The following is a 13,117-nucleotide window of genomic DNA, read 5'->3' as shown; positions in this document are numbered from 1 at the left end:
TTGAGTGAGAAAAAAATCAACCCAATTTGTAGTAGCTTGAGGCTATTTCACTTTGATTCCTCAGTGCTTCAAGTTCTGGATTTCAGATTTCAGGAGGCAATGCTTGGAGGCAATTTTTTTAATGATTATTGGAGTAAAATCAAAATCATGTAAATACTCCATTAGCTTGTGGGTAAAAAATCTTTAAAAAAACTTAGACTTTTGTCATGTTTAAGGCCAACAGTCTCTAGTTCTGATTGTTCACTGTGCAGTCATATGTCAGTCCACAGTGAAACCTGAAGGAATTGACATTGAATTGTTTCAAATGAAACCGTCTGTTTACCAGCTGGATTGACAGTCCTTGATGTGTTATCACTTCCCTTCCCCAAAAAAGGCATTGAGGGATCTGAAATTGTAAATGTAACATTAAATAATGTAAGACAAATCATATTATGATGAGGTAATAAATATTCCTTAATTAGACACATGAACACAGGAAATTCAAGCTGCACATTAACCTTGAAAGGTAGCCAAACAGATTATATTACAGAAATGCCAGGAATAGCCTCCAAACAGCTCTGTGCTGGGATTAGAGCACTCAATGATGATATTAGGATTATAACACTGGAATGATTGTTTTCAAGATTTATTTAAACTGGTACTCTCTCAGTATCTCAGACTCTCATTTTTGCTTTTCCTTGCCCCACTTCACTATGTCTATACAGAAAGCAGTTGAACTTTGAGTGTCCCAGTGCATTTCCATATTTTAATGCATTTCAATATCTAAGTCTGTACAGTACTTAAGAACTGGCCCTTAAATAATTAAGAAAGAAAAACTGAAGAAACGCAAACAATTTATTGGTGACTATGTAAACTATTCTCAGCAGATCTTTAAGGTTTGAATCCAAACCATTCTTTAATTCTATGATTCTATGTTTTTATCATTTTTTTTTCTTAGACTTTTAGTATTGTTACCTTCAAATAATGGAGTAGGAGAGCAGGAGTGTGTGTAATGTTCACAAAAAATCTGTCATACCTCCAGGAGCTAAGGCACATCATAAAATCAGGTACCATTTTACATTCCTCAGCTTCAGCCACAATTAAAAACAATAGGAACACTAAGCACCTATTTATCCATGCCTATATGATGACACTAATGCATTGTGTAAGACCTAGCAACACAATCATTTAATTTCTGTTTTTAAAATCTATTTTAGTGCTTTTCCAATATATTTTGATGAGAAAAGATGTAGAACATGGACTCCCGTCATTCCGTGGGCTCAGGATTATACTGCTCTGGAAATTCTTGTTTTAGTTTGAAGAACTGGCACAGATTATCAACCATATACAATCAGCAACACTTTTTTTCAGAAGAAAACAAGACACAAATATTTTTTCTTGAATAGTATAAGTAGAATATGCCGATATGTTACTGTTTACCTCCCTGTTTGTACAGCTCCTCACACAATGGCACTCCCATACCAATTAAATCCTTTTTATACTACATAATCCAAATCTGATCACTGCTCATTCAATTATTTCCACCAGTAATCAGAGAAGTATTATATTGTGGACTCTTATTATATTGTAAGCTCTTCAATTCCAACCATTTTAATATTAATGTCTGGCTTATTTTAGATTGTAACTTTTTTTGTTGTTGTTTGTATAATGAAATTGAAATTTTGGCAAATAGTTTGTTGGACTCCAGTGTTAACCAGTAAATTTTCAGCTAATTTAGTCTTTCAATCCTTTCTGATTTATTTCTCTATCCTGTCAAATGGGGGCATTGGAGAAGAGATGGAAACCACAAATTGGATCCATGAGCTTCCAAGTAAATAACAGCAGTGCTCCAACCTCTTAGGCCTCGTGCTCAGTGGCAGACCTCTTAGACACTTATCGTATCTGCTGAACAGAGCTGTGAATTTTACAATGAAGTGTATGAAATGTGCTTTCTGTTTTGGAGTTTGCTTCTTCCTTTGCAAATCGCTCCTTTGTGAAAATCACTAAACACCAAAGCAAACAAACAGCTGTAGTGTTTGAATCCACCTTGTATCTATTGCTGCATTTACCACTAGCTCCTTCTTTTAAGAATAAGTCAGGTACTTCCTAACTTTTCTCATATTTTATTCCTTCTTTCCAAGATAGCTGAATAATGTGTAGTTACAAGATACAGGAAAAACAACAAAAAAAGAAGGGAATGACGGACGGACGGACGGAAGGAAGGAAGGAAGGAAGGAAGGAAGGTGTGCAGCAAATCTCATAATGCTGTTGACAATCAGGAATTTTATGTATTTAAATCAGGACCATCACTAAAAAGTGGACTAACTTTGAAATGATTCTTAAATTATTTTAAATTCTTAAATTTTAAATTCTTAAATTATTTTAAAATATAAATATTATAAAGAAAACATCTCTGTTTCCCTGAGGTTTCTCAGTAGGTTAGACTTGCTATTAAGTTTAAATAACCAGCAAACATTTTAATGCATAGGACATATACTCAACCAACTGAATAGTGATTTATAACATCTGGTAAGAATATTAAGCAACTTTAAAAGCAATGGGTTTTAAACCATAAGAATCAAGAGACTAGGATAGAAATAAGAATTATCCCTAAATATATTATTAGGTTTTATATTTTGGAAATGAGAGCAAAAGAGGATAAATTCATTGCATCATACTTCTTTACTGTACCTGTTATGTATATGAGACATAAATTTCAAATATAAGATTGAAATATTTGGGATCAAAAACCTGCAGTCAACTAAGAAAAAAAAAAAAAACACAACAACATGTACCAATAAAATATGAACTAATATAGAAACTAAGAGTCGATTTGAGGCTTGTTTTTCTAATCCACATTCACAGTAAATTCATGTTTACCATCACTTTGTTAGGAAGACTCATCAAAGCTGTGTTGAGATCATGTATGTAGACTTTTTTGACATAGGAAATTAAACTGTAATGCAATTAAAATATTTCTTTGACCTTGCTAAGTTTTTACATTTAAAATCATATTATGGATGGTGTACAAGTTTCAGTGTACTATAGAATTCTAAATAAATTATCTACCTTTCTGAAAATTCCAAGCAAAATTAAGATGTTTTGGAAAGTGAGAGGATACTGTAAATATGCAGGGGAATTACCTGAACATTGAATAAGCTTATTGTACAGATCAGGGTATTATGTTTCTGTCTTGCTCACTGTTTCCAAAAGCATAATTTCTTTTTTCAGTATTCTGATATTTTTCACCATGTTTGATATTCTATAGTCAAGAATAAAAAACCTTTAGCAAGCTCCTTCCCCCCAGAAGAAGTCTGAACTGAAAGGAAGCTTACCTATATAGTTTATACTCTGACATTTCTTGTTTATTTTTTAGCATATTCCATGTTCCAGTCAAATTAATATATCTCCACAAGGATCTTGTTTTTAAAGTGTAATAAAGTACACATTAATGTGCCTGCCTCATTAACATGTAGTTAGACAAAGTGTAATCAATGATGCAGATAATACTTTCTTGTGAAGACGGATATTAAATACAGACCATTGACTTCTGGTCATTCAACACTGACTTCTCTGTAGCAATAATCTCTTTATTTATTTCATATGAATACTGGACCAGTTTGCATGGATGGTGGAAAGTATGTAAAGGACCTGGAATCCCTGAGTGCCTAGAAGTGAGGAAAATTCTTTACATGTTATGATATTTGAGATATCAGTCATTCTTCCAAAGAAGCAGGGCTAGAAATCCCATATAAATGGAGTCTAACAATATTTGCCAAAGCTGAGCAAAGTATTTTGGTTACAAACAGGCTGAATATTTCAAGATAGGAAAGTGTTAATGGGATTTAATAAATCTTAGAATTAACCAGTACACATATTTTTGTCTATTTTTATTCAGTTTTGTAAACATGAGCATACTCAGATTTAACTTAAAATCGTGTTAACTGAGTTTAAAACGGAGGTGAAAATATCTTTTCCTAATGCAATTGTATTACACCCACTGATATCATGGGCTCTCAACATATTTGTAAATAAATTAGCTTCTGTCTTTTCCACTTTTGACCAGAGCCCCTGTGTGAGACAATGCTCTCTTGGCACTGCAGTATTCCAGTTATTACTGTAAAATGACTGTAAAAGTTCATTTATGTGAAAAGAGAAAAAAAAGAGATAATTGGTTCAACTTTCTGCTGCAAATTGGTAAGGGCTTGGGGAGGGCAGCAGAGGTTTCTCTGTGAACTGGAAGAGACATCCTGAAAACCTGTCAAAATAAACTGAATAGTTTGCAGTTCATAGAGCACTATTAGCATTCCTCTGAAGGGAGGTGACCTCCATTCATTACAGTAGAGTTAACGAAAACCTGGTTTACTTCACAAGAAACTGAATAAACTACAGTGAAACCTTTCTATTCCTAAACACAGAATATGGCTCCAAAGAGCAGTTCTAATGTGGATTTCTGATTATACTTACTTTTCTGACTGATAGGAGTACTTTTGCTGTTGTCCCATTACCTGCTCCAAAAAGCATCTCCCAATATATTCTGTGTTTGCCAATGACAGGGAGACAAAGCAATAGGTTGCAAAAAGCTAGCGATTTGTTTTTCCTTAGCCCAGCAAACAGGGCTGCAGAAAAACAAAAGAGACCTTGCTTCCATCTGAGTTGAACTTTCCTCTTCCCTCGGGACTACCTGTCCTATGATACATAATCTTCAGTATCTTCATGTAAAGCTTTTGCTCCATTTCCAACCAGGTATTCTTAATTTTTGTGTAAATACGATACAGCCCAGTTCCAGTATCACTGTGCTCTTTAAAAGTAAATATGAGCACAAATTTAAAGCTTAAATAAATACAATTTTTCATGAAGGACAAGAGTCCCATTGTCTGGGTTGGCAAATTTACATGAAGCTGGTTTTTTTTTTGTTTGTTTGTTTTGTTTTTGTTTTTTTTTGTTGTTGTTTGTTTGTTTTTTGTTTTTTTTTGATCCTTAATTGAAAAACTGAGCCTCTAGTGGCCAAAACATACACTGAAATGCTAAAGACATTGAGGCATTGGCATCTTCAGGAACCTGGCAATTGTTACTCCAGCCATGACTTTCTTTGCTGAAAGTCTGCTTTTGATTTATTTCCATAATAAAGAGCAAAGAGCTGTAGCATCATAATGATTTGAGATATGTTTCTAGCTAACAGGCCTCTGGTGGCCTTATAAATGTTATGGAAGCACATATTAAAGAAAATGGAACCTGACATTTGAAAAGACAGGATACCCCAGCATGACTCTGGTAGGTGTTATAAAGCATACTTCTAACCACCTTCAAGAGCAAAACTGCTCTACCATACCTCTCCCACTCCTGAGACATCATGCCTGCTCTTCTCTATGTTTTTACATAAAAATATGTGAATTCCATGACTTTTCCTCTGGTAACACCCAAGCAGAGCATCCTGACTGGCTGGAGACAGCTCTACAGGAGGCTAAGAGGAAGAGAGGGAACATGGAAGTGAGGGAGGGATTAACTGTCCTCCCAAGAAGTAACAAACCTAATGAATAACTATGAAAGACTCTGCTGCCTGGAGCATAAATGCTTAGAAATACCTAACAGAAAATCAACAGTGTCTCACTCCCAAGTAGTAATATCTCATTCCCAGACTTGTGGTCATACCAGCTCAGAGTTCAGATCCATAAATTTACCTAAAGTACGTTTGTTTGTTTGTTTTTGGATGTATTTTATTGTTATTGTTGTTTTTTACACCTTAGTTCATCTCCTTCTTATTCCTTTAGAATGAATTGTACTTCTCAAAAAGTATGGAAGGTTCATGTATTACTGTGTGTCAGCACAAATAAGATCTGTGTCAAGCAAATGCAAGGCATCTGAAGTCTGCCTTGACCCGAGGTATCCCTGGGAGGGATATCACTTAAACCAGGTCTCTCCTATGCTTTGCGCTATTCATTGGTGCACTGGAGTCCAGCTTCGAAAGGATAGATTTGTTTACCCCCGTTACATTCCCAGTGCTCTTTTAATTTAGTTAAGAAGTCTTCTTACGAAGTCAGAGCAGACACAGACTAGCAGTAGATGCATTGTGAGCTCCTCCCTTTTCAAACACCAAGGAGTTCAACCATGAGACACAAGGCTGCAGGAAACTGGGCTTTCCTTGTTTCTCTCCACACAAATCTACATTTTTCTCAACCTCCAATTCTATTTATCTGAAACAACATCTTGCTGTAAACCGGTTTATTATTCTTATGTAAAAAATCTCTAATGGACTAATTTTGTCTCTCTTAATGTTTATGGCTCATCCATGGGAAACTTTGAATGTTCTTCATTTAATTTGATGTTTAGTAAATTTATAAAGCTACATCTATAAATGGATCTTGTTAAAACTAGAAATTTGATCTGTGTTGTTCAGTTTTATCTGGGTGCATGAGTCACATGGCATTATATGGCCTGGAGTAGATCTGTACTGAGTGAGAATCCTGAATTCATTCTAAATTCATTCAGCAGTTTGCTTCTTACAAATATGGTCTTAGAGTTCCCTAAAATGTATTGAGAACATTCCTGGCAGAAAATTATGTTCATATGGACATTCATGTGAAAGAAAAAAATGAGCAGCACCACACCCAACACAAATAATTTTATATGCATAAATATTACTTTTTTCAGATTTTGATTACCACTCTTTTATTCTGATCCAAATGCCTGTATTCCCCACTACTATACGATGTTAAACAATGAAAAGATTATTGCTGCCAAGATGTTTCACTGCAGAGATATTCATCAATCTGTTTTATTTATTTTAAACCATTGAGTCTCTACAGCTACACTGTTATAGCAGAACCAGGAATCAGGCCAAGAAAGTCTGAGATAAAGATCTTTGACTATATTGCATACTACAGACATTATTCTTATTTATGGAAGTGCTTATCTTCACAGGACATTGGCTGAAATAGCAAAAACAGAAAAACTGTTTCTTCAATGACCATTTCTAAACCATTCTGGCTAAGAGGTCTTTCTTTCAAATAATTATTCTATTTTAGAAGCACATCAATTCTTAAGGGATATAGTGTCTTTTGTTTCAGAATGACATCTACTTTAAAATATTATGGTATCACAGAGTCATTTATGTCAAAGTAACTGCTAATTTTCCTCTGTAAACATGACTGCTTTGTTTGTGTCAAAAATCATGCACAAGACTTTAAACTATATAATTTTTCCTCTTCCTGTAAATAAAGAGCTGTGTTGTGGATTAAAGAATTGAGAATATGGGGAATAAGTTGGTAGAAGACCCAAATAAGGGTTAGATTCTGCAGCCAGTTATTCGTACTCTAACCCTGGTTGTTTCTGAGGAAGAAGTATTAGAGTAATGGATTAAGACTGGGTTCTAATGACCTTGTGACCTTTCCTCATATAAAATATTTGATGTGACCACAGAAGTGATAGACTACAATACTGTGTGATTTTTTTTTCCCCAAGAAAGTAGCAAAGATCAAAATCAAAATGTCATGAGTACAGCTTTACCGTTAGATTCTTGAATGGATTTCAGGGTCTTTCACCATTATTTACTATCTTTCTCAATTTTGTCTGTCTTTGGCAAGTTACATCAAAACCAATGCTGAAGATAATTTCACTGCAAGTATAGACAAAGGCAAGCCATATTCAATGTTTAACTCAGAGTACAATAATAAATATTCTTTATTCTCATCAACACTTTCACCTGGATAGCAACTAACCATCAGTTATGTTCATTTTGAAGTAAAAAAAAGAAAAAGAAAAGAAAAAAAAGAAAAGAAAAGAGATCTTCAGAGTTGATTTAGGAAAGCTGTTGGCCTTAGCTGGGAACTTGGTGGCCTTTGTGTTAGTTCTTGTTTTTCTTGTTTGTTTGTTTGTTTGTTTTTGTGTCACTGTCCTACTATTATTTAAATGTAAAATAGATTTTTTTATTATTTTTTTTTTTCATATTAAAGAAATAAGGGTTTTGATTGTCAGGCTTTTCATGTTGGTGTTTGGAACATGAAACAATTATTTTTCTCCTCTTTCTGCCAGCCTAGTATAGAAAAAGAACTAGGCTATGAGTACAGTATAACTGTTGGCAAAATACGTCAATAATATTAAATTAAGCTATCATTTCTTTTCTTAGTATTTTGCCTCAGCCCATAGAGTTCTATTTGTCCAGATGCAGGATATTAGAGAGTGGACTCTTAGACCAAGCATGGCTGCTAAAATGCTATCATGCTACACAATAAAATTCTGTGTCAACTCTACCAGTGAAATGCATTTTGCTATCAAACCACACAGCCCAAATGAGCATAATTGTCAATCTTACACACTGAAAGCATCATAGGTAACCAAATATTTTCAGTAACAGCACATCAGGGTAATTAAGGTTAATTATCTGCGACTACAAAGATCTACTATTGGCACAACAATCTGCTTCCATGACAACCTGAAATTTGTTTGATCTTTCTATGTTTTGAAAGCATGAGTAATTTAGCTTTTCTCAATCCCAGACCTAGTGAAGTAAAAGATTGCGTGGTTTTCAATTAAATAAAAATTGTGAATACCTGGTGGGTTTGCATCAGAAGTCTTGCATTTGGACTGCCATAGCTCAAAAAGCTTCCTCAGATGGTAAAATTATTATTATTTCTCATTGTAAGAATTTTTGTGTGTTTCCTATTGTTCTGCAGAATAGCAATTAGCTCTATTCCACTCAGGGGAGGGATAACAGGGGGTCTTTGGGCTCCAGGCCAGGCATTCAATAGAATTACAGTCTTCAGTGAGACACAGCAACTGGCAACAAAGGAGGCAAATCAGTCTTGGTCATCATATCTGGCAAGGTCATATCAATGTTTTAAGCAAAACATTCCAGGTTCAAATCAAGGTAGGGAAATAAAACTGAGAGGGGTAAATGTAGTGCAGAATAGAAAGTGGTATTCCTGACCTGGAAATATGCTTGAGATTTCCACAGTATTCCTGAGAGGGACAAAATCTTTTTCTATTTTTTACTTTCTTTAGATGTGAGAGCACAAAATCATAGTAATCAAGGGGATAAAGGAATCAACCAGGAGGTAAATTTCAGATAAAATGTCAATTCCACTCTAAAAACTTCTGCATGATAGATGTCTTGATCATCATAGAGGATGAACAGTTATTTATTCACTGGAGCACAAGTCTGGAACCAGCCTGCCCATACAGAAACTGATTTAATGAAGAGGTACTGTGCTATTGGATACTTGTGCATTTGGTTAGTCCTATCCGGAAAATTTACCCTTAATCTGAGAAATCTCCTCTTCCTAAACTTTGCATGAAAACGTTTGTTTTTGACGAGTCAACATCTTACAGAACACTTCAAAATAAAATGCTTATTAATTGGGTTGTGTGTGGGTGGTGGTGAGAACTAAATCCATAATGAAAAATGTTTCTTTGATTTCAGAAAATAGTGTACTTAAACAACAGAAAAAAATGTAATTTCTTCATCCTAATCCTGAGTATTGTCTCTCCTCCCCTCCTCTCCTCACTCAGTTTAGAAAGACAGAGCAAGAAAATTACTTTAGCACACCTCTTTCACATCGTATTCTTATTGGGTTTGTCTATATGACAGGGTGGCTCTGGTAGACAAGAGACCTCAGCTAGGCTTCAGCTGAATTTGTAGGTTTTCTAGCGTGTCTTCAGACAATTAGATCCTGAAATGCCAATAAACTGCTGTACAGAGATGAATACAAAAGGCAAGCATCTGGCCCACATAAAAGAGGGCCAGACGAAGAGTCCTGATCCCAAGATATATCTCTTGGCTATAAGGAGAGCAAATACACTTTTTCGTTTTCTTTGTTTTGTTGTTGTCTTGTTTAGTTTTGTTTTCTTTCTCTCCATATTCTACTTCCTTGATAAGTTCATTTTTAACTGGTATCTCCCACACCTTTTCTCCCTTCATCTCTTCTTTGTATTTCTCTTCCTTGGCCTACATTGTCCATGAATCACATTTTCCTTTGATTTTCTCTTTATAAACTCATTTAATCCCTCATCATTTCTCTCAAAATCTGGTTTATCTGTTTCTTCTCCCATTGCAACTTTACAATATTTGAAGTAATTGTGCTTTGATCATATCACAGGGACGACTATGTCCATCTACAAGTACAAAGTTATATAAATGCCTGTTAGGTAAGATCACTTTGGAAATGGAAAAATCTATCAGCATTTTATCCACAGTCAGCTCCTTTTCATAAATTGGAAAAAATGTCTAAGCTGGAGCAGTAGCTAAAGCAGGGTTCAGGAACTGGAGTTTCAGCTTAAACCCATCTTAAAACCACAGGAAAGGGATCAGCTCTGCTCCCTGCCAGCAAGGTCATCTGGGACCTGCTCCCATGTGTCACCCAGAGAAGACATTTAGCTGCATTGCCACCAGGTTGACCCTGAGCCCAAACAGCCCACCTTCTGGCAGGGGAGATGCTTTCTGGACCTCTGTCTTTCTGGTTTGACCACAAGCAGGAGACTTTCTCTTTTAATAGGAGTGGTGGATAAACAACCACTAATTGGAAGATTAGTAGGCCTTTTAGCATTTATTTTAGATTAATGTCAGAAGAGATTGAGAATCTTTTATTATTTATTTCATTTCATTTCATTTCATTTCATTTCATTTCATTTCATTTCATTTCATTTCATTTCATTTCATTTCATTTCATTTCATTATTTTGTTATATCATTTCATTCCATTTCTTTTTTTATTACTTACTGATACCTAAATAAATATATAAATTACAATATCTGAAAGGAAGAGGGTAGCCTGCTGAAGAGAATGATTTCATACCAGTAACAGGAAAGACCTTTAGATTCCCATTTCCCCTTTAATATGGGGGATCTTGTTTGACATTGGAAGGATGGCATTCTGACTTTGCCTGAAGATAAAACCGAAATTTGGACTTTTGTCTCTTAAGTACTGGCTACTATCATGAAATAGCATTCAAGTTTTATTTCATAATAAGTTAATTTATCACACATTTAAAAATAGTGTAATTAATTTACAGACCAATATTCTCATCTGAAGATATTGCCTATTCTTAAAATACCTATTCATAACTATGAGAAAATCTTCATTTTAAGATCTAAAGAATAGAAGTGGATGTCAAATTTCAACAAATTACTATCTCATTAGACTCTACTTGATTTTAATTAGATAAAAGAAAAAAGTGTCAAATCCTGGAAGCTCAGTGTAAATGCATAGACTGTCTGCTGCTCCATGCCGTTTATGTGCTGATTGACTAAGGTATGTGTTTCATGGCCTAAAACTAACATGGTTTTAGCTGTGGCTAAAATTTTCAAATGAATTACATTTTGTGTAACGCATTTCTAAACTCTGAAACTTACTTCATATATAGGAGCAGAACAGAGAATCATAGAATCATAGAATGGTTTTGTGTTTTTATAACTTTAATGTTTTTTCCTTAAGGAAGGGACCTTAAAAATCATCTTATTCCAGCCTCCCTGACATGGGCAGGGACACCTTCCAGACCAGGTTGCTCAAAGCCCCATCCAACCTGGCCTTGAACACCTCAAGGGATGGGGCAGCCTCAACTTCTCTGGGCAACCTATGCAAGTGCCTCACCACCCTCTGAGTGAAGAATTTCTTCCTAATATCTAATCTAAATCTACCCTCTTTTAGTTTAAAACCATTTCTCCTTGTCATATCACTTCACTCAATGGTGAAGAGTCCCTTCCCAGCTTTCCTGTAGGCACCCTTTAGGTACTGGAAGGCCACTATAAGGTCTCCTTGGAGCCTTCTCTTTTCCAGGCTGAACAACCCCAACTCCCTCAGCCTGTCTTCATAGCAAAGGGGCTCCAGCCCTCTGATCATCTTTGTGGCCCTGCTCTAAATGTGCTCCAGCAGCTCCGTGTCCTTCTTGTGCCCAGAGCTGAATACAGTACTCCAGGTGGGGTACTCATAAGAGCAGAGTAGAAGGGGAGAACCACCTCCATCGACCTGCTGGCCACACTTCTTTTCATGCTGCCCAGGATATGGTTGTCTTTCTGGGCTGCAAGTTCACATTGCCAGCTCATGTTGAGCTTCTCACCAACCAACATCCCCAGGTCCTTCTCACCAGTGCTGCTCTCAAACCATTCTCTTCCCAGCCCATATTTGTGTTTGGGATTGTCCTGACGCAGGTGCAGGACCTTGCACTTGATGTTGTTAAACTTCATGAGGTTCACACAGGCACACCTCTCAAATCTGTCCAGGTGCCTAAAGATGCCACCCCTCCAGTGTGTTGACTGCACCGCACACTGTGGTATCGTTGGCAAACTTGCTGAGGGTACACTCCATCCCACTGTGCATGTCACTGACAAAGATATTAAACAGCGCCAGTCCCAGTACTGACCCCTGAGGAACACCACTCATCACTGATCTCCACCTGGACATTGAGCCATTGACTGCAACACTTTGAGTGTGACCATCCTGCCAATTCCTAACCCACTGGGTGGTCCATCTGTCAAATCCATGTCTCTCCAAGTTAGAGACAAGGATGTTATGTGGGACAGTGCCAAAGCTTTGAACAAGTCCAGGTAGATGATGTCAGCTGCTCTTTCCCTATCCACCAGTGCTGCAATCCTGCCGTAGAAGACCACCAGACTTGCTGGGCACAATCTGCCCTTAGTGAAGCCATGTTGGCTGTCAGCAAGCACCTCATTATTTTCCATATGCATTAACATAGTTTCCAGAAGGGTCTGCTCCATGATCTTGCCAAGCACAGAGGTGAGAATGACTGTCTTGTAGTTCCCCAGGGCTTCCTTTCTTCCCTTTGTAGAAATGGGGGTTATGTTTCCGGAACCTCTTCCAAGCAGTGGGAACCTTACCAGACTGCCACGACTTCTCCAGTATGATCGACAGTAGCTTAAAACTTCATCTGCAAGTTCACTCAGGACCCACAGATGTATTTCATCAGGTCCCATGGACTTGTGCACCTTAAAATTCCTTAGAAGTTCCCAAGCCTTATCTTCTCCTACAGTGTGCAAAAGTTACACTTTAATCTTTCTGGAGAAAGACATTTTCAGAATCATATTTTTGCTGGCTTGCTTTATGTTTGTGTCGAGTTTCAAATGAAGATTTCTTTACTGTTGTAAACTCAGTGTCTGTGCCTTGAGGGAACAAGTACACCTTAACCAC

The 13,117-nt window shown here is 36.5% G+C and overlaps 1 protein-coding gene across 1 annotated transcript in view; it reads left to right on the top strand.

Moving 5' to 3' along the window:
- CCDC91 (coiled-coil domain containing 91) overlaps positions 1 to 9,000 on the top strand; it is a 335,915-nt gene extending 326,915 nt beyond the window's left edge. The window contains exon 14 of the mRNA XM_080572463.1: positions 8,980 to 9,000. Within this exon, the coding sequence (XP_080428589.1) occupies positions 8,980 to 8,985 (6 nt within the window). The 3' untranslated portion in view covers positions 8,986 to 9,000. The remainder of the gene's footprint in view (positions 1 to 8,979) is intronic.
- The last annotated feature ends 4,117 nt before the right edge of the window (positions 9,001 to 13,117 follow it).

Source organism: Anser brachyrhynchus, assembly GCF_964034855.1.
Source record: "Anser brachyrhynchus genome assembly, chromosome: 1".
Lineage (NCBI taxonomy): Eukaryota > Metazoa > Chordata > Aves > Anseriformes > Anatidae > Anser > Anser brachyrhynchus.
Note: the sequence above shows the minus strand (reverse complement) of the source record. Positions and strands in the feature narration are given on the sequence as shown.